Consider the following 20581-nt stretch of genomic DNA (forward strand, 5'->3'; position numbering starts at 1 on the left):
AGATCTTGAGAGACCTCCCATTTAGTGGTCCTAGATGTGGGAAGAGAAAAGGATCAGAATCAGTTGGGGAGGTGTGTATAGGGTTGGGGGTTGCAGAGAGAGAGGACAGGGGAGTGGGGAGAAAGGGAGTCCTCAGAACAAGAACGTGCCAGGCAGAGCAGCAGGTATGCATACTCTGCAAACGTCCAAGATGTGTTCACCTACAGTCCTTCCATGGTTCTGTTAACTGCAGGATCAAACTCATACCTCTTAACACTTGACCCGGCTACATAAAGACCTAGTTACCTAAACAAGCTATGACATCCCATGGCTCCTACAGCTTTGTTCAAGTTACCTCCAGGAGCAGCATTCCTTATCAAACATTTGGCACCTGTTATTAATATTCTTGGCATTGTGGTATATGTTGGGGATATGAGTTGTGTGACCCAGAAAGCCACAGCTTCTTTTGTTGGTAACCAGGTGCACGGTGGTACCAGTTGTTGAGACAGGGCACTTACAGATGGCCCTCACCCACTGTTCACCTGGACAGTACTCAGCCTTCAACCATATAACCTAGGACTCAAATGGTCATCCTCTCCTTCGAGTTTGTAGGGAATCCTCATTACATTTTCATCTAGAAAACTTCAATAAACTTGCATTTGGTGTTTCCCCTACAAGACTGTGAACTTGTCATGTGTCTTTTAAAAAAATTTGTTCTTTCTTTTGGACGAGTTGGGTCTTCACTGCTGCGACAGCTTTTCTCTAGCTGCAGTGCGCAGGCTTCTCACTGATGTGGCTTCTGCTGTGGCAGAGGGCTTCAGGGTGCACAGGATTTGGTAGTTGTGGCTCCCAGGCTCTCAAGGACAGGCCCAGTAGTTGTGGAGCATGGGTTCAGCTGTTCCGCGGCATGTGCGATCTTCCCAGATCAGGGATCGAATCTGTGTCTCCTGCACTGGCGGGCAGGTTCTTTACCACTGAGCCACCAGGGAGGCTCCGTGTCATGTGTCATACATTTTTGTATTTCTAGTCCCTAGTAGGAACCCAATCATTGTCTGTAGAATGATAACATAAATTACTAAATGAAGCCACTTCTTGAGCCCTGTTGAGGACAGCTCTCCAATATTCAGTCCAAAGCTCAAACTTCTCCCAATCTGGTCTTACTCAGTGTCTAATACAGTGGTTTTTAACACAGGCTGCATATTAAAATTAACTCAGGGAACTTAAAAAGAATTCTGATGCCCAGGCCCCTCCCAAAGATTCCTGATTATCTGGTCTGTGAGTGCTACCTGCGTTATCAGAAGTATTTTTGAAAGCACTTTAAGTATTTCCAACATGCGACCAGGGTTGAGTGTTACTGCTCCGTAACTGGCCTTCCCTACGTCTTGCTGGAAAAGTTTTTACCAACCTAAAATAAACACTCACAGGAGCAAAATACAATGAGGAGTTCAAGTTAGAAGACTGAGGTGAAGTGTTTTTCCGCCACTGTCTTCCCTATCTTACTTTGTACAGCAAGCCTCTACCTGTATCTCCCTTACCTGGTCTGGTGGACCCATTCACTCAACAATGACTGAGAGCCCCAAATATACCCGGCACTGTTCTACAGGCTAAGAATACAGCCTGAACGAGGTAGACAGGAAATGTGCCTGAGGGAGCTGAATGTACCCTTAAGGAGATAAACAACAAAGAAACAAGACAGGTTCACGTAGGGAGTCCACCAGGAACACACTGGTAAAGGTGCATCTACGGGAGAGCCTTGATTTATAGCATGTGCCAGTGTCTGTGGTCTATACCCTCCCACCGTGGCAAGTTTCAAGCTACCAATGCCTGTGTGCGTGCTAAGGTGCTTCATCGGATCTGACTCTGTGCGGCCCTACAGACCTATGTGCCATGGGATTCTCTGCCCATGGGATTCTCCAGGCAAGAGTATTCGAGTGGGTTGCCATGCCCTCCTCCAGGGGGTCTTCCCGACCCAGGAATTGAACCTCTGTCTCTTACATCTCCTGCATTGGCAGGCGGGTCCTTTACCACTAGCGCCACCTGGGAAGCCTCAAGCTACCAACACAACCTTACTAAACAGAGTTAGGAGATAGAAGGAGCCACTGTACTTTAGGATTCCCACCTTACAGTGTGACATAAATAACTTCAAGAGCATAACAGTGAAATTTAGTAACCTAATGAGGAAGTGCTGAGTATTAACTATTTTTAACAGAATTTATTTAATGGAAATTTATATAATAATCTTTAATTTTTAATAACAGCAGTGTTTTAACCTTATGGTTGCAAACTTCATACAAGTTAAACAATGAGCTTTGAAAGTCAGGATAAGACTGCTGTAGCATAACACTGAAGAGAGAATATGAAGAAAATAAAACAGTAACTAATGAAGAGTGATTGGAGAGCTACTTTAGGCTGAGTGTGGGGGCGGGGTAAGGCCTCTTTGAGGAGATGATGCTTGAGCTGGGATCTTAATAATAATAATAACAATAATAAAAGGCCAGCAATGCAAAGTTCTGGGAAAACACAGCATGTTGTACAGAGAGGACTTTAAGTACTCTGAGGAGGGAGCATGCTCACTTCTGAGAAACAGAAGGCCAGTGTGGCTGAACACCAGCGAGCGAGAAGTCAAGTCAGAGACAAAGCAGTTGCCCGACTGTGTAGTCTTGCAGGACACTGTGACAGGACTAGACTTTTCATTCAGGCTCTAACAGCAAGTTCTCATTTGGGTCATGGGCACACCCAGCAATTACCCACTCCCAGTGTGCTTGGCATCTGTGGCATCACTGGAAGATTCCAAGCAGACCTATGGCTTCAGACACAACCTACTTGCTGATGGCTGTCATATCCATGTATTGAGGCCAGATCATCCTCTTTCACTCTGGTGTCATATTTAAATATCATATGAAATATATTTATAGATCGTATCATTAGAAATAGCATATTTCTAACTGTATTTGGATGTTTCCCCAATACTTTGTGATGTATTGGGTCTTTAACAAGATAATTCACAAGTTAAAAAATCATAATGTTGCCTCTTACATCTCCAACTTACGACACCCTAAACTGAAATTACTATTGTATAACTCCAACTAAACCTGTTCTTCTTCCTCTTTCTTATCAGTGAAAGATGGCATCATCCGTCCAGGTGCCCTATCGCAGAAATCAGGAGTCAGCTTCAGACGGCCGCCTCTTAGCCCCCACATGTAACTGTCCTGAGCACCAGACAGACTCACCCGTCTCGCTTCTCCACAGACTTACCGCCACTGCCTTACTTCAGGCTTTCATCAATCACTTCCCTGAACTGTGGCAACAGAGTCCTAACCGATCTTCATGCTTCCAGATCAGATTCTTTCCCTAACCAGACTCTCTTCCTACAGTCTCTGCTTAAGTAAAAGAGATTATCCACACAATCATTTGAGAAACCTAGTAGTCTTCTTGGACTTTCAAAAATACAAATCCGATCATCCTTAAATGATGCCCCGTAGGGACTTCCCTGGCGATCTGGGGGTTAAAACTGCACAGGGGGAACAGGTTCGATCCCTGGTCAGGAAACTAAGGTCCCACATGGCGCAGCCAAAAAAATAAATAAATGGTTGCCTCATAAAGTCAAGATTTATCCTTAAGGGCATTTAAACATATAAAATTCCTTTAGGAAATATCCTCTGCCCATGTGCTTAGCGGTGCTTCTCATATTCCCTTTATTCTACCCTTGTCGATCTTGGTTCCCCCAAACATGCTAGAGTGTGGCCTTCTGACACTGGCACCTAGGGTAGTCTTCCTCTTCCTCATATCTTAAAATCTCATTTCAGGTGTCATAGTCTCTTAGAAGCCTTCTCCAAGTTCCCAGACAGGTTGGGTGCTCCTCCTCATCCCTCCCACAGCATCCTGAGCGTGCTTCAATCACTGTGCTTATCTCACCTGCCTGTGTACTAAGTTGCTTCAGTTGTGTCTGACTCTTCATGACCCCATGGATGAACTGTAACCCACCAGTCCATGGGGTTCTGCAGGCAAGAACAGTGGAGTGGGCTGTCATGCCCTCCTCCAGGGGATCTTCCCAACCCAGGGATTCAACTCACGTCTCTTATGTTTCCTGCATTGGCAGGCATGTTCTTTACTACTAACACCACCTGGGAAGCCCTTATCTCACTTAATTATGATTGTTTATTTTCATGATCTCCTGTGAAGTCCTTAAAGGCAAGAGGTGGATCTTTAACTTCCATATCTTGGACACTGTAGGTACCTACTACTGTAACATCTGCTGCAGTCAGCGGTTTCTAAAACATCTCTTAAGATAAGAGTGTTGCTCAGTTAAGAGCATTGGCGAGGAAATATATAAGGGCGGTCTGAACCAGTAAGAAAAAGTTCAGGTTAACAAGAAACTAAAGACTGTAGTCATAAGAGTAGTAAGGGCTGCTGTCTAGCTTCAAAAGTAGTAACTGTACATGCAATTGCTTTAGTTTTTCACGTGAAAAAGTGGACCAAAGTCTTATCCTTGGTGAGTGGGGGAAATAAAAAATCAATTATTTCCTTTAATACACATGTGGAAAATTGCTGTTAATTCATAAACCAGGTTAGGGCTGAAAAAGCTACCTAGAGGGAGTCAGAGCTACACAGTAACCCTCTTCACTACATTCCAAGGTTGAAATATTTCACTCATCTATGAAGTGAGGTCAATGAAGAGAGAGGCACAAGTGATAAACCTCAGGAGAGTGGACAATTAGCACCAATTATAAGCCCAGGCTCTTCACACCAAGGGGACAGACGTTTTCCCATGTTCCACTGATTTCCCAATTTGAAGGTAGAGGTGGGTTTTGTTGTTGTTCAGTCGCTAAGTCATGTCCAATTCTGTGCAACCCCATAGACTAGCCCGCTAGGCTCCTCTGTTCATGTGATTTCCCAAACAAGAACACTGCAGAGGGTTGCCATTCCTGTCTCCAGGGGATCTTCCAGACCTAGGGATCCAACCCGGGTCGCCTGCACTGCAGGTGGATTCTTTATCATATGTACATTCTTTTCTGAAACTGAGTTTCTTGTTTACTTTGCTCTTTCATATTCTCCCTGTTACCACGTTCCTACATAAATTAACCTTAGATTTAAGCCAGAACATAGATAGCATGACTTTAAAATATGCACTTTTATTTCTTCCAATGGTAAATAAAAATTAATTTATTTTTTAAGTCAGTTGCCCCCGGGTTGTGCAATATTGAGAGCTACAAATTTCTGCCTCAAAATTTCTTCATGAAACTGTGAGTGGCCAACATTCCGTTGGCAAAAAAAAGTTAAAATCAGGAGAAGGGGTTTAGGCGGTGAAAAGGCCAACTGTAGGGAGGCCGGGTGCCATTAGCTGTCTTTCAAAATGACTTGTGGGAAAAGTACAATCATGGACAGAGACAGAAACACAATAAAAATTTCCAGAAACTCCAAATCTTCTTAGATTAAAGTCTTAAAAGCTCGATGCACACACACAGGCCAAATACTTTTTCTCCCAGGAATATCACACCTGCAAAAGAGCGGGATGGGGAACCGCAGGCTACCTCAGGTTGCGTCAGACCCGCAGGCTTCTCCGGTTCGAGAAACCAACCAAAAGGTAGTTCGACACGCCCTCGCTAGAGAGGGAGATTCCCAACTCTACTCCCTCGTTTCGGTGTCAGAGGCTTCCTGAAGGCCCCATGCCTGGTGGAGTGAAAGGGAAGGAACGAGCGGGCAGGAACCAGAGGAACCATCACCAACACAAACTTCTAAAGGCAGAGCGACGTTCACACTCACCGAGATACACCGTCGCCCTGGAAACCAAATCAATCACCTGGTCCCTCCTCTGGGGATCTCGGACCCACTCCTTTGGACCTCGGGTCGCAGCCCGGAGGAACCCGGGACCAAGAGAAGGGGGTCCTCTCGCAGCCCCGCCCCGGCCTCGCTCCCCTGGGCTCATACCGAGTAGACGAGCACGACAGCCCCGGGACTGGTGGAGCCAACGGAGAAACAAGAGTTGGATGAACTGGAACGATCCATGCTGCGGCTGCTGTCCCGGGCGTGGCCTGGGACTCTGTGCTAAGCAGTGGTGGTGGTGCTGCTGTGGGCGGTTCTTCCGCGCGGGGCGGCCCGACCTCGCCTAGGGCGGCAGCACCCTCTACAGCCCCTCCACAGGACCCCGGGCGCCGCCATCTTAACCAGGACGGAAGCCGCGCGGGGACTTGCGGGCGCGCAGCCCGTCGGAAACCGGAAGCGGACGCCGAGCGGCGGGAGGCCCGCGAGAACTGCGCCGTCTCGCCGCGGCCCGCCGGCCTCACGATGGCCCAGGAGACCCGTTTGGCGATTTCCGCGCCTCCCGGCTCTCAGGCCCTTCTGGACGCTTTGCTCCAGAACCTCTACGACTTTGGTGAGTGCGGGGCCTCGGAGCCCACGTGGAGAGCCGACTTGAGGACACCGGACGTGGCTGGCCTCAGCTTTCAAGCTAAAGATGATTGCTCCTCGAGCACCCCCTCGGCTCTTCCAACCCGGTTCAGATAATGGGTCCTGCACCCTCCCCTCGCCTACGACCGGGGTTTGTGAGTCGTTCTATGAATCAGGTGTCCCAACTCGTTCCTGAGTGTGAAGGCCAACCGGCTTGCTTGTCGAAAGCATTAAGGCTTTCAGACTTAACGAGGAGATGTGCTCAGGACCTCATGCTCTGGAAATAGCGGCCTTTCTCACTCCCCACCTCTGGGAAGCCCCTTTCCCCCACGCACCCCCAGATCCGCCTGACCCTCTGGCATTGGCGGCACCTTGTCGCGTTGGGACCCAGTCTTTTAGTGACTTCAGAGAACGGTTTCACATGAAGCTTTTCACGACCTTTCAGCCTTAAGTTGACTGACTTACGCTCGCCTTCCTTCATCTTGATTGCAGAAAAGGAAACTTATCATTAAAGGTTGCGAACTCCTGGCACTTCAGCAAGGAGCCAGTTCTACACACTCTGAAGAACTTACCCCAGGGAAGATGACACTGCTTCATGCACCAGAAATCATTAGGCATTAGTGCCTTATATAGGTCAAACGCAATTCTTCCATTTGTATTGTGATGTTGTTTTATTTTGGAGCCAGTTGCTCAAAATTCTAAGCTCATTACATAGCTTGGAATAAAAATAATAGCTAAAAAAGCATTGCGGTTTTACCATATATACTCCATACTTTACATGTATATAGTCATTTAATTATCACAACAATTCTATGAAATAGATATTGTCATTAATACTATTATTAAGAGACAAATAGCATTGTTGTAGAAATAAGCACTAGAGGTTAAAAAACTTGGAAGTTCACCCAGCTAGTAACTTGAAGAGCTTGGGTTCTAAGCCCCACATTTTCTGTCTCCAACTCACTCACTTGTATTGACTTGTGCTGTGGACAGAGTATCTCTGGGCCTTTGGAAATGTTGGAAGACAGAAGAGTTAGTCTCTGACCTTGAGAAGTCCTGAGGAGAAGAGTTTTTCTGCAAAATCCTAAATAATAGTTTGTGTTAATACAGCCTGGAACTTACACTTGGAGCTCTGAAGACACGGCTGTATCTACTTGTTTTTATATCCCTAATGCCAAAGTTTAGTTGGCTCTTTTTTTAATGTGTCTATTTTATTGAAATATAGTTGACTTAGAGTGTTTCAGGTGCACAGCACGGTGATTCATTTATACAAATACACATATTAGTTTTTGAAATTATTTTCCATCATAGGTTATTACAAGATATTGACTATAGTTCCATGTGCTATACAGTAAACCTTTGTTGTTTGTGCATATCTATTTTTTTAATTAGAAATCTAGCATTTATACTAAGTCAAACAAGTGGAATTAAAATGTAATTTTTTTATTTAGGCAAAAATTCAGGTTTTCTTAAATATATATTATACATATGTTTACAAAAGCTTTTTAGAAAGAAATGGAGAAATTGGAGAACGTAAACTAAATGAAACGGGAGCACTGAATATGAAAGAAAAAGTGAAACTAGGTAAAAAAGAAAAGATCATCTATAGTCTAATTGTTTTTAAACATGAGTGCTCATTAGAAACGTAGCTGGAGCTCTGAAGAAAAAAACTACCTGAGCGTTTGTATTTTTCAAAAAAAATTCAAGATAATTCTCATATGCATCTGGATTTTTAAAAGTGATTACAGGTTTTTCTATTAGATCCTAGTTTTGGTGATATAGAGTTCTATTATTTTTCTGTTGACCAATCATGATACAGTAGTGGTAAGTGAGTAGTAGTTACATAATTACAAAGTAAAAGATGTTTGTCAGTTTTCACAGTCAATAGCCAGACAAAATTAAAATATAATTACAACTGCAAGCCATAATGGGAACATGATTCACGATATAAAATAATTACATAGAATTTAGGGGGGATCAAGTAGAGTGATGTGGTCAGTGGATGTGCATACAGGCACATTTTTCACCCACCCAGTCTGTGTCTTTTGGTTGGTGCATTTAATCCATTTACATTTAAGGATCTATATGTATGATCCTATTATTTTATTACTGTATATAATATACTAATATCCTACTATATTATTACCGTTTTCTTAATTGTTTGGTCTTAATTGTGTAGGTCTTTCCCTTTTCTTGTGTTTCCTGCCTGAAGTTCATTTAGCATTTGTTGTAAAGCTGGTTCCGTAGTGCTGAATTCTCTTAACTTTCGCTTGTCTGGAAAGCTTTTAATTTCTCCATTATATCTGAAGGAGAGTCTTACTGGGTAGAGTATTCTTGGTTGTAGGTTCTTCTCTTTCATCGCTTTAAATATGTCATGCCTTTCCCTTCTGGCTTGTAGAGTTTCTGTTGAGAAATCAGCTGATAGCCTGATGGGAGTTCCCTTGTATATTATTTGTCATTTTTATTACAACAAAATGGGGTTGCAAAGAGTCAAACAATTGACCAACTATCTCTTACTCAAGCTTGTTGATAGGAGGGTCTAGGTCTTGCTCTGGTGGGCAGGGCCTTGCTCAGTAAAACTTTGATCCAATTGTCTGCTGATGGGTGGGGTTGCACTGCCTCCCTGGTAGTTGTTTGGCCTGAGGCATCCCAGCCCTGGGGTCTGAGGGCTCTACTGTAGGGTTAATGGCAAACTCCAACAGGGTTTACTCTAAGGGAGACCTTCCAGTGCCCCCGTCCCTGTGGTGAGCCGCTGCCAACCCACACCTCCAGAGGAGGCCCTCCCACACTAGCAGGTAGTTTAGGTTCAGTCTCCTGTGAAGTCATTGCCCCTCTCCTCTGGCTCTTGGTATGTACAAAATTTTGTTTGCGACCTCCAAAGACTGGAGTCTCTGTTTCCTTCAGTTCTCCGGAAGGCCTGTAGTCAAATCCCACTGGCCCTCAAGGCCAGATTCCCTGGGGATTCCAAGTCCCTTTGTCAGATCCCCAGGCTGGGAAGCCTGACGTGGGGTTCAGAACCTTCACAGCAGTGCGAGAACTTCTTTGGTTTTATTGTTCTCCAGTCTGTGGGTCACCCGCCCGTTGGGAATGGGTTTTGATTTTATTGTGTTTGTACCGCTCCTCTGTCTCTCTGTGGCTTCTTCTTTGTCTTTGGACATGCTGCTGCTGCTGCTAAGTTGCTTCAGTCGTGTCCAACTCTGTGCGACCCCATAGACAGCAGCCCACCAGGCTCCCCCGTCCCTGGGATTCTCCAGGCACGAACACTGGAGTGGGTTGCCATTTCCTTCTCCAATGCATGAAGGTGAAAAGAGAAAGTGAAGTCGCTCAGTCATGTCTGACTCTTAGCTACCCCCATGGACTGCAGCCTACCAGGCTCCTCCGCCCATGGGATTTTCCAGGCATGAGTACTGGAGTGGGGTGCCATTGCCTTGGGGTGTATTTTTTTTTTGGTGGGTTCCAGCATCTTCCTGTCAATGATTTTTCAACAGCCAGTTGCAATTTTGGTACTCTTGCAGGAGAAAATGAGCACACATCCTTCTACTCCACATCTTGACCAAGGTTTTCTAGTCGTCTCTTAATACATATATTTTCTTATTAAAGGTTTGTGTTTTAAATTTAATTTTTGGCTGCACTGGGCCTTCACTGCTGCACCTACCTGGGCTTTTCTCTAGTTGTGGCGAGCATGAGCAAGAGCTCTTTTGCAGTGGTGGTGTGCCGGCTTCTCCTTGCAGGGACTTCTCTTGTTGCAGAACACAGGCTCTAGACTCACAGGCTTCAGTCGGCGCAGTTCATGCACTCAGTAGTCGTGGCCCGCAGGCTTAGTTGCCCCACAGCATGTGGAATCTTCCAGGAGCAGGTGTCAAGTCTATGTCCCCTACATTGCAAGGCGCATTCTTTACCACTGGACCACTGGGGGCCAGTTAAAGAAGTCTGATACACATTTACTGAATAAAAAACTGAGAAAATACAAGCAAGCATAAATACTCAGCTAATATTTAGAGAGCCCTATGATATTCATATTGTCAGTCAGTGAGGCCTAGAGTTCTTGTCAGAAACTTCAGGTGACTGGTCAGAGTTTAAACAGTTAAAACAAAGGGGAGGTATATTAGTTGAAAATAAAGACATTCAAATTTAGCCAATTGTCTTAGCTTCATCTTGGGCTTCCCAGGTGGCTCAGATGGTAAAGAATCTGCAATGTAAGAGAGGCGGCTTCGATCCCTGGGTCAGGAAGATCCCCTACAGAAGGAAATGACTGCCCACTCCAGTGTTCTTGCCTGAAAACTCCACAGACAGAGGAGTCCATGGGGTCACAAAGAGTCAGACACAACTGAGCGACTTTCACTTTTTCACTTTCAAAGGCTTTCAAATTAAGCCAGTTGTCTTAGATTCGTTTTAGTTTATAACCATGAAAGGAAATAGGAAGACTATGGTACCCACCTGTAACCCTAGAGAGTGTTAAAAAGAAGCAGTGGATGTACGTACACTTTTAGTACAGACTGTGAGCCAGCTAGGATGCCCAGTTCGTGGGATGTTGTCATGATGACGCTTTTAGTCAGGACCAAGGTAAGGACTGGGTAATTGTACCAAGAATCAAAGACATGAGTGTAATTCCTTTGGGAAGAGATGACTAAGCGTTTTGGAGACTCTGGATTGTGCAGATATTGGATACGACCCTCTGAAGAAAAACAAATATCTTCTTTGTGTGTATTTCTGGGTGTTTGTAAACTGTGACATGTGGACACGTGCATTCATATGATTTGATATTGGTGACAGCTGAAGCACTAAATATTTATTCTTCCTTTTTGTGTTCGAACAAACAGGAGAGACAGAAGATGAAACAGAAGAGAAAAGAGTCAGAAAAAAGAGAGAGAAGAAGAGAGGTACGGGGACCCTGGCATCCTTGGCAACAGAGCCAGCTCCCCAGCCTGAATCTCTTGTCAGAGGCCAGAGGAAGAGTGCTGCCAGCTTCTTCCAGGAGCTCCAGGAAGAGCTTCAGGGCACTCCTGCTGTGACCCCTAGTGGTTCCCCTGCAGGACCTGTAGTCTCTGGAGCTGCAGCAGCCCGCTCTCCCCCAAGGAGTGACAGGGAGCCAGTAGAAGTGGTACAGTTTCACAGCCGAAGTAAAAAAAGAAAACAGAACCCAGATCAAGAGGAGAACGCGAAGGTAATGAATCGGCTCATACGGTGAAAACCCTGATGTTGTCCTGCCACAGTTCTAGGCACTGGGGTGTAGCAGTGAACAAAACAGGCAAAAACTGCCTTCTCTCAAGGAACTTCCATTCTGATGAAAAGCAGAGGGATTCTGCTGAGCAGCAGCCTCGGGCTGCATTTGTAATTCTGGCCCAGAATTCAATCCACGAGAGAGGTGTGCTTGCTTATCCAAACTTTTTCACAAGTTTTTGTCGAGTTCATTGCAGAAATCCAGATATTTACATTTCTGTTGCTTTCCGCATGTCCTATAAACTTGTCTGTCAGCAAAAGAAAAAGAGGATTGTCTTGGTTTCTTGGGGCTGCTGTAGGGAAATTAAATCTCTCACAGTTCTGCAGGCTCAAAGTCCAAATTAATGGTGTTGGCTGGGCCCTGCTCCCTTCTTCAGAGGGTGAGTTCTTCCTTGCTTCTTCCATCTTCTGACACTTACAGAACACTAAACTCTTCCTCCATCTGTACGTGGCTTTCTTCCTGGTGCCTGAGTCTCAAATCTCTTGCCTTTCTCTTGGAACGACACCCATCATTGGATGTGTTGTTGTTCAGTTGCTAAATCCTGTTCAGCTATTTGTGATCTGGTGGACTGCGGCACGCCAGGCTCCTCTGATCTCCATTACCTCTTGGAGTTGGCTCAGAGTCATGGCCATTGAGTTGGTGATGCTGTCTAAATATCTCATCCTCTGCTGTCCCCTTCTTTTGCCTTCAATCTTCTCCAGCATCTGAGTCTTTTCCAAGAAAAATAAGCTCTTCACGTCAGGTGGTCCAGTATTGGAGCTTCAGCTTTAGCATCAGTCCTTACAGTGAATATTCAGGGTTGATTTCCTTTAAGATTGACTGGTTTGACCTCTTTGGTGTCCAAGGGACTCTCCAGAGTCTTCTCCAGCAGCACAATTTGAAAGCATCAATTTTTCGGTGCTCAGCCTTCTTTACAGTCCAGCTCTCACATCAATACATGACTGCTGGAAAAAACCGTAGCTTTGACTAAACAAACCTTTGTTAGGCAAAGTGATGTCTCTGCTTTTTAATACATCCTTGGATGTAGGGCCACCCTAAATCTGGGATGGATCTCATCATGAAATCCTTAACTTGATAACACTACAGAGATTCTTTTTCCAGAGAAGGTCGCATTCACAGATTCCTGGCTTTAGTGCAACCCACTCCAGTGTTCTTGCCTGGAGAATCCCAGGGACGGGTGAGCCTGGTGGGCTGCCGTCTGTGGGGTCGCGCAGAGTTGGACACGACTGAAGCGACTTAGCAGCAGCAGCAGCAGCATATCTGTTTGAAGACCGTGATTCAACCCACTGCAAAGACAGCTAGGCTTGTACATTCTTGATGAACGTGTGAACACAGGCTAGGATGTAGCCATATCTCCTTTGATCCTAGGTCAGCTTTCCAATTCTTATAGTATCCAAGTACTGGGGCAATGGGAATCCTTACAGGCAGATAAGAAATGGATTCTTTTGGCCCTTGTAGCCAGAGCTCCCAAACTGGCCAGCCAGGGAGCTTCCAAAGATTGGTATTCTTTGCATAGGGTACTACCTTGGGCCAGACAAATATTAGTATTTTCTGTGTGTGCCATGATATGAAGAAGGTTGGAGAACAGTGCTGTGAAATACAGTACTGCCTTTGGGGAATTTAACTGATACTAAGCATCTAGATACCCTCGTTTCCTGAAATGTCTCAGTCTTTAGTTTCCTCTTATATTCACTTGCGTTCATCCTTCTGGAATAGAGTTTTATTTTGTTTTTTCTAATAGAAAGGACAAAAAAAGTTGTCATTGAATGAGTCTGTATCTCCCTGTCTGTTAATAATAGAACATGTACAGCAGGCTTTTTCTTTCTGCTCTACAGAATCTCCTTTCACTATAGTTGGCTTTTCTCAGGAACCTCAGCTCGCTTTACCTTTTGATGTGGACCTTTTTGTTTGGTTGTTTATTCTGGGCTGTGCTGGGTCTTCGCTGCTGCGAGGGCTGTTCTCTGGCAGTGGTGAGCGGGGCTGTTCTCTGGTTGTGGTGAGTGGGGCTGTTCTCTGGTTTTGGTGAGTGGGCTTCTCATTGCCGTGGGTTCTGCTGCAGAGCACATGGGCTTAGTTGTGGTGCATGGGCTTAGTTGCCCTGCGACATGTGGAATCTTCCTGGACCAGGGACTGAACCTGGGTCCCCTGCCTTGGCAGGTGGGTTCTTAACCACTGAACCAGCAGGGAAGTCCTCGTTTTACATTTGAACTTCCTCATCTTGATGAAATTTTTTAGCTCTTCTTGGTGTTCTGCCCTTTTCTCCTTTAAAAAATTTATCTTCTGAAGATGTAAATGTGTCTGGCTAAGGAGACAGTATGTGAACACAATGAAAATACATATGCCCATAAAAAGACTTTAGAATGCTGATATTGCAACATATAAATAACTGCAAATTAATATTGTGCTAGTCATTATGGCATATCCTGGGTATAAGGCACACCAGGCAAAGGCCAGTTCTTTGGAGTAATTAGGACACATAATGCTATGCTAAGAGTTTGCAGAACATGGGAAAATGTACATGTTGTGGCCCCTGCTCTCTGAAAACTTACAAGTCACCATCGGACAGTCAGATAGACATGGAAACAGACATGATAAAATAATGGCGGCTTCCACTGACCAGTCACAGGAACAGCTGGTCATCTTTGAAGTATTCTGTTTGTTTTTTATTCCTGTTTTCCTTTATTTCTCCATTCATGTGGCTCCTCCCACTAGTCAGTTCTCCATGTGAGTTCCTGTTGCCGTCTGTTGTCTGAAGTACTCTTGAGAACACAAGAGGTACTGGGAAGTAAGTGACCTTCTTTTCCCAGAATTTAGGTTGTGCCATCAAAAATGATCCAACTACACAGTGTATTGAAACAGATATTCTTGGGTGTGATATGGTGATTTATAATAAGAAATATTACATTAAACATTTGCCCCTGTTTCTGGCATAGAACTCCTAAAACTCTTAGAATTTCTTCAAAGATGAGAGAAATAAAGGTGTCCTTTCTGTTAGTGAAGTGACTTGGAAAGCATCCTTGAGTAGGAACTAGTTGCCAGGAGAACCCGCCTTCTGATTAGAGGACTGGATAGTTCAGTTCTACCCCCTGACCTCTGGAGAAGGCAGTCAGTCAGTCAGTTCAGTCGCTCAGTCATGTCCGACTCTTTGCAACCCCATGAATTGCAGCACGCCAGGCCTCCCTGTCCATCACCAACTCCCGGAGTTTACTCAAACTCATGTCCATTGAGTCGGTGATGCCATCCAGCCATCTCATCCTCTGTCGTCCCCTTCTCCTGCTGCCCCCAATCCGTCCCAGCATCAGGGTCTTTTCCACTGAGTCAACTCTTCACATGAGGTGGCCAAAGTACTGGAGTTTCAGCTTCAGCATCAGTCCTTCCAATAAACACCCAGGACTGATCTCCTTTAGGATGGACTGGTTGGATCTCCTTGCAGCCCAAGGGACTCTCAATAGTCTTCTCCAATACCACAGTTCAAAAGCGTCAATTCTTCGGCGCTCAAACTTTCTTCACAGTCCAACTCTCACATCCATACATGACCACTGGAAAAACCATATTCTTCACTAGACGGACCTTTGTTGGCAAAATAATGTCTCTGCTTTTTAATATCCTATCTAGGTTGGTCATAACTTTCCTTCCAAGGAGTAAGTGTCTTTTAATTTCATGGCTGCATTCACCATCTGCAGTGATTTTGGAGCCCCCAAAAATATCTGACACTGTTTCCACTGTTTCCCCATCTATTTCTCATGAAGTGATGGGACCAGATGCCATGATCTTTGTTTTCTGAATGTTGAGCTTTAAGCCAACTTTTTCACTCTCCTCTTTCACTTTCATCAAGAAGCTTTTTAGTTCCTCCTCACTTTCTGCCATAAGGGCAGTGTCATCTGCTTATCTGAGGTTTTTGATATTTCTCCCTGCAGTCTTGATTCCAGCTTGTGCTTCTTCCAGCCCAGCGTTTCTCATGAGGTACTCTGCATAGAAGTTAAATAAGCAGGGTGACAATAGACAGCCTTGATGCACTCATTTTCCTATTTGGAACCAGTCTGCTGTTCCATGCCCAGTTCTAACTGTTGCTTCCTGACCTGCATACAGGTCTCAAGAGGCAGGTCAGATGGTCTGGTATGTTTATCTCTTTCAGAATTTTCCACAGTTTATCGTGATCCACACAGTCAAAGGCTTTGGCATAGTCAATAAAGCAGAAATAGATGTTTTTCTGGAACTCTCTTGTTTTTTTGATGATTCAGCAGATGTTGGCAATTTGATCTCTGGTTCCTCTGCCTTTTCTAAAACCAGCTTGAACATCTGGAAGTTCACGGTTCACATATTGCTGAAGCCTGGCTTGGAGAATTTTGAGCATTACTTTACTAGTGTGTGAGATGAGTGCAACTGTGTGGTAGTTCGAGCATTCTTTGGCGTCGCCTTTCTTTGGGATTGGAATGAAAACGGACCTTTTCCAGTCCTGCGGCCACTGCTGAGTTTTCCAAATTTGCTGGCGTATTGAGTGCAGCACTTTCACAGCATCATCTTTCAGGATTTGAAATAGCTCAACTGCAATTCTATCACCTCCACTAGCTTTGTTCATAGTGATGCTTTCTAAGGCCCACTTGACTTCACATTCCAGGATGTCTGGCTCTAGGTGAGTGATCACACCATCGTGATTATCTGGGTCGTGAAGCTTTTTTTTGTACAGTTCTGTGTATTCTTGCCACCTCTTCTTAATATCTTCTGCTTCTGTTAGGTCCATACCATTTCTGTCCTTTATCGAGCCCATCTTTGCATGAAATATTCCCTTGGTATCTCTAACTTTCTTGAAGAAATCTCTAGTCTTTCCCATTCTGTTGTTTTCCTCAATTTCTTTGCATTGATCACTGAGGAAGGCTTTCTTATCTCTCCTTGCTATTCTTTGGAACTCTGCATTCAGATGCTTATATCTTTTCTTTTCTCCTTTGCTTTTCTCTTCTCTCCTTTTCACAGCTGGAGAGGGCAGATGTACTCAATTATGCCTGTGTGAGGAAACCTCTGAAACTCCACAGAGGATGGGGTTTGGTTTGGAGAGCTTCTGGGTTGGTGAGCATGTGGAGGTGCTGTGAGAGTGGGGCCCAGAGAGGGGGTGCAGGGTTCTCTCTGCTTCCCACATGCCAGGCCCTCTGCATCTCCTCCATCTGACTGTCCCCAAGTTACAACCTTTTAGAATAAACTGGTGATATAGGAAGTAAACGGGTTTTTGAGTTATGTGAGCCGCTTGAGCAAATTAGTTGAACACAAGAAGGGGGTCAGGAGAACTTGCAGTCTGTAGGTGGTGGGTCAGATGTGCTACAGGTAACAATCTGGGCTTGCAGCTGGTCTGAAGTGGGGATGGTATTATCGGACTGAGCCCTTTGCCTGTGGGATCTGTGTTGTCTCCGGTACATACTGTCAGAATTGCGTTGAGCTGTGAACGCCCAGCTGTGTGTTCTGTGTGTGTTCTGGTCTACAGTGCACTGCTCTATTGTACACTGGCTCCCGCATGCGAGGCAACCTTCTCCCCTGCTTTGGAGTTGGTGATCAGAACCCCTTTTAATGGACTCATTTGGGAACTTGGCCACCATTTGTCGGAGAGGGCAATGACACCCCACTCCAGTACTCTTGCCTGGAAACTCCCATGGACGGAGGAGCCTGGTGGGCTGCAGTCCATGGAGTCGCCAAGAGTCTGACACGACTGAGCGACTTCACTTTCACTTTTCACTTGCATTGGAGAAGGAAATGGCAACCCACTCCAGTGTTCTTGCCTGGAGAATCCCAGGGATGGGGGAGCCTGGTGGGCTGCCGTCTATAGGGTCACACAGAGTCGACACGACTGAAGCGACGCAGCAGCAGCAGCCACCATTTGTATATTTAACCCATCCCAGATATCTGACCCGTAAAATAACTTCCTGATCATGTCCCATTTGTAAAGTTCTGATTACAGAAGTAATTTGACAAGAAATAGTAGGTCAGAGGTCACCTTTACGTTGACTCGTTCATTCATTTATTCTGTAAGTAATTGGGTGCCACTACTTGCCAGACCTAGGAGATGCCACAGTAAACAAGATAATAGTCCTCTGCTTTCATGGAGTATATTGTTTATGAGTGCAGTCAGGCAAACCCTGCATAAATTAATAATATACTTTAAAAGTGTTACAGACACTCTGAAGCAAATGCAGGGTCCTGAGAGTAACAGGCAGAACCTCCATTGGAGCAGGTGGTTGGAAGCGTCCGAGGAGGTGACTCTAGGCTGACACTGTTGAAGGGTGCCAGGGATGGGAGAGAAGAGAGCAGTGTAGGCAGAAGACGGCTCTGCTGATGTCCTGAGCTATATGGAGGCCTGCAAGTTTCTAGGAGCTGGGAGACTAGCAGGAGGAGGACAGAGGGTAGAAGGTGTGGGCCAGTCACACCAGGCCCCAGAGGCTTGGGGCCTTTGGATTTAAAGTGCATGGAGAACCACATGGAAGAATTTAAGCAGGGGCGTGAAGTGATCTGATTTATATTTTGAAAAGATTGCTATGTCCCCTGCATGGTAAATGGATTATAGGTAGCCAGAGGCATGAGGGGACTAGGTGAGGTGTTTACTGCAGGGTCCAGGTTCAAAACAGGGTGGCCTAGACTTGTAATTTGAGAGTGGAGTGAATGAGCCCACTCTTTAATGAGTGCAAGGCTGCCTGTGAGGAAGAAAGTTCCTGTGCTCTTGGGAAAGGGTCAGGTGCAGCTTAAACGATCCAAGTATTATTCAGCCATCAGGGCTGTGTCTGATAAGCCTATTTCTCCATCCTTAACGCGGGTCCATCTCATGAACCTTAGCCTCCTCTGTAGCCTCTGTAGAAAAGAGACAAGAAAGACGTAGTAAGAACAGTAGAGCAGTGTACCGTAGATCAGAAGGGACGCGTGGATCCTATGGCGTGGACTGTGGCGCATGCACACTGCTTCTGAGCCTGTAATGCATTGCTGAGTAAAGATTTGCCAGTATTTCCTGAAAGCTTACTGCGTATATTTGTTGCTCACTCATGTCGAACTTATTGCAGTCCCATGACTGTAGCCCACCAGGCTCCTCTGTCCATGGGATTCTCCAGGCAAGAATACTGGAGTGGATAGTTATTCCCTTCTCCAGGGGATCTTCATGACCCAGGGTTCAAACCCAGGTCCCCCACATTGCAGGAGATTCTTTACCATATCTAAGTCCCTAGGGAAGCCCCATTTCCTGAGTGGTTGCTGTATGCTGCTGCTGCGGCTGCGGCTGCGGCTGCGGCGGTGGCGGCGGTGGCGGCGGCGGCGGCGGCGTCGCTTCAGTCATGTCCGACTCTGTGCGACCCCATAGACGGCAGCCCACCAGGCTCCCCTGTCCCTGGGATTCTCCAGGCAAGAATACTGGAGTGGGTTGCCATTTCCTTCTCCAATGCATGAAAGTGAAAAGTGAAAGTGAAGTCGCTCAGTCATGTTCAACTCTTCGCGACCCCATGGACTGCAGCCCACCAGGCTCCTCTATCCATGGGATTTTCCAGGCAACAGTACTGGAGTGGGGTGCCATTGCCTTCTCCTGCTGTATACTAAAAGTGATTATTTATGTTCCTTAACTAGTTCAGTATTTCATTGAATCTTCACAATTCATGTAACCTGTTTTCCTTTTGCAGAGAAGATTGATGCCTAGAGAGATTGAATGATTTGCTTGCATATAAACAGTCACCCCACCATCCCATATATGCAACTCCAATACCCCAGAGCTTTGGAAAGCACAAGTTTAGGTTTTTGTTTTTGTTTTTTTTTTGTAAGTTTGGTACAGATTTATTTGGCAGCAAAACTGGCCTGAGCTGATGTGAGGCTTAAGAGTTATTTTTGTTGGTTCCATATGACATAAATATTTACAGGCGTTGCTACAGAAATGTGAGTGTGCTTAATCATGAGTTGCTGTCTTAGACCCCACTGGAAATGGTACACAATATCCCACTGTGTACCATTGAATGGGAAAGATTATAGAGATCTCTTCAAGAAAGTTAGAGATACAAAGGGAACATTTCATGCAAAGATGGTCAAAATAAAGGACGGAAATGTACACAGTATTCAGTATATTCACAGTATTTCCTTCTGAATTTTCTTAGGATTCCAGATGAAGGGTTGTGGATATGAAAAAAGTGCTTAAGTTCTGACCCGAGGCTTTTTGGCTTAAAAGCTGTTTGCCTAACTACAACACTAGTGAGAGGAGTGTAGGTTAGTTAGGCTGTTTGTCCCTTGAGGTACACGAGTGCACTGCGCCAGAAGTGTCATTAGCCCTAAAGACATTCTGTCCGGTTATTGCCCCCGCTTCTTACTGCCCTCATAGTCTCTGTAGTATCCCAGCCTGTGTGCATGCTCAGCTGCTTCAGTCATGTCCAACTCTTTGCAACCTTGTGGACTGTAGCCTGCCAAGCTCTTCTGTTCATGGCATTCTCCAGGCAAGAATACTGGATTGGGTTGCCATGCCCTCCTCTAGGGGATTTTCCTGACCCAGGGATCAAACCATAGATGCCTCTGTCTCCTGCATTTCAGGATGATTCTTTTTCTGCTAAGCCACCTGGGAAGCCTGCAGTATTCCAGGGCTAACCTTGAGCATCACCCTTCGGCAGTACCAAGTCCCCTGCTCTTTAGTGGATCCAGTCAGAGAGGTATTAGGAAGAAACTAATCTAGTTGAAATAATAATTTTTTGAGTTATTTTAATTGGAGGCTAATATTGTGGTGGTTTTTGCCGTACATTGACATGAATCGGCTGTAGATGTACATGTGTTCCCCATCCCGAACCCCCTTCTCAGCTTCACCCCCATCCCATCCCTGTGTGTTGTCCCAGTGCACCACCTTTGAGTGCCCTGTTTCATGGATCCAACGTGGACTGGTCGTCTATTTCACATATGGTAATATACATGTTTCAGTGCTATTCTCTCAAATCATCCCATCCTTGCCTTCTCCCCAAGAGTCCAAAAGTCTGTTTTTTATATCTGTGTCTCTTTTGCTGT

At 45.4% G+C, this 20581-nt stretch overlaps 2 protein-coding genes across 4 annotated transcripts in view; one reads left to right on the plus strand and one right to left on the minus strand.

Moving 5' to 3' along the window:
- Positions 1–6121, minus strand: part of GNPAT (glyceronephosphate O-acyltransferase) — a 37057-nt gene extending 30936 nt beyond the window's left edge. The window contains exon 1 of the mRNA XM_068982376.1: positions 5908–6121. Within this exon, the coding sequence (XP_068838477.1) occupies positions 5908–5985 (78 nt within the window). The 5' untranslated portion in view covers positions 5986–6121. The remainder of the gene's footprint in view (positions 1–5907) is intronic.
- Positions 6122–6232: 111 nt separating this feature from the next.
- Positions 6233–20581, plus strand: part of FSAF1 (40S small subunit processome assembly factor 1) — a 32573-nt gene continuing 18224 nt past the window's right edge. For 2 of the 3 annotated variants that reach the window (XM_068982385.1, XM_068982387.1), the window contains exons 1-2: positions 6233–6352; positions 11187–11530. In XM_068982385.1, the coding sequence (XP_068838486.1) occupies positions 6265–6352; positions 11187–11530 (432 nt within the window). In that variant the 5' untranslated portion in view covers positions 6233–6264. Of the gene's footprint in view, positions 6353–11186; positions 11531–14036; positions 14041–20581 lie in introns of all 3 variants that reach the window. The other variant, XM_068982386.1, reaches the window with a different exon arrangement.

The sequence above is a fragment of the Capricornis sumatraensis genome, chromosome 10 (assembly GCF_032405125.1).
Source record: "Capricornis sumatraensis isolate serow.1 chromosome 10, serow.2, whole genome shotgun sequence".
Classification (NCBI taxonomy): Eukaryota; Metazoa; Chordata; class Mammalia; order Artiodactyla; family Bovidae; genus Capricornis; species Capricornis sumatraensis.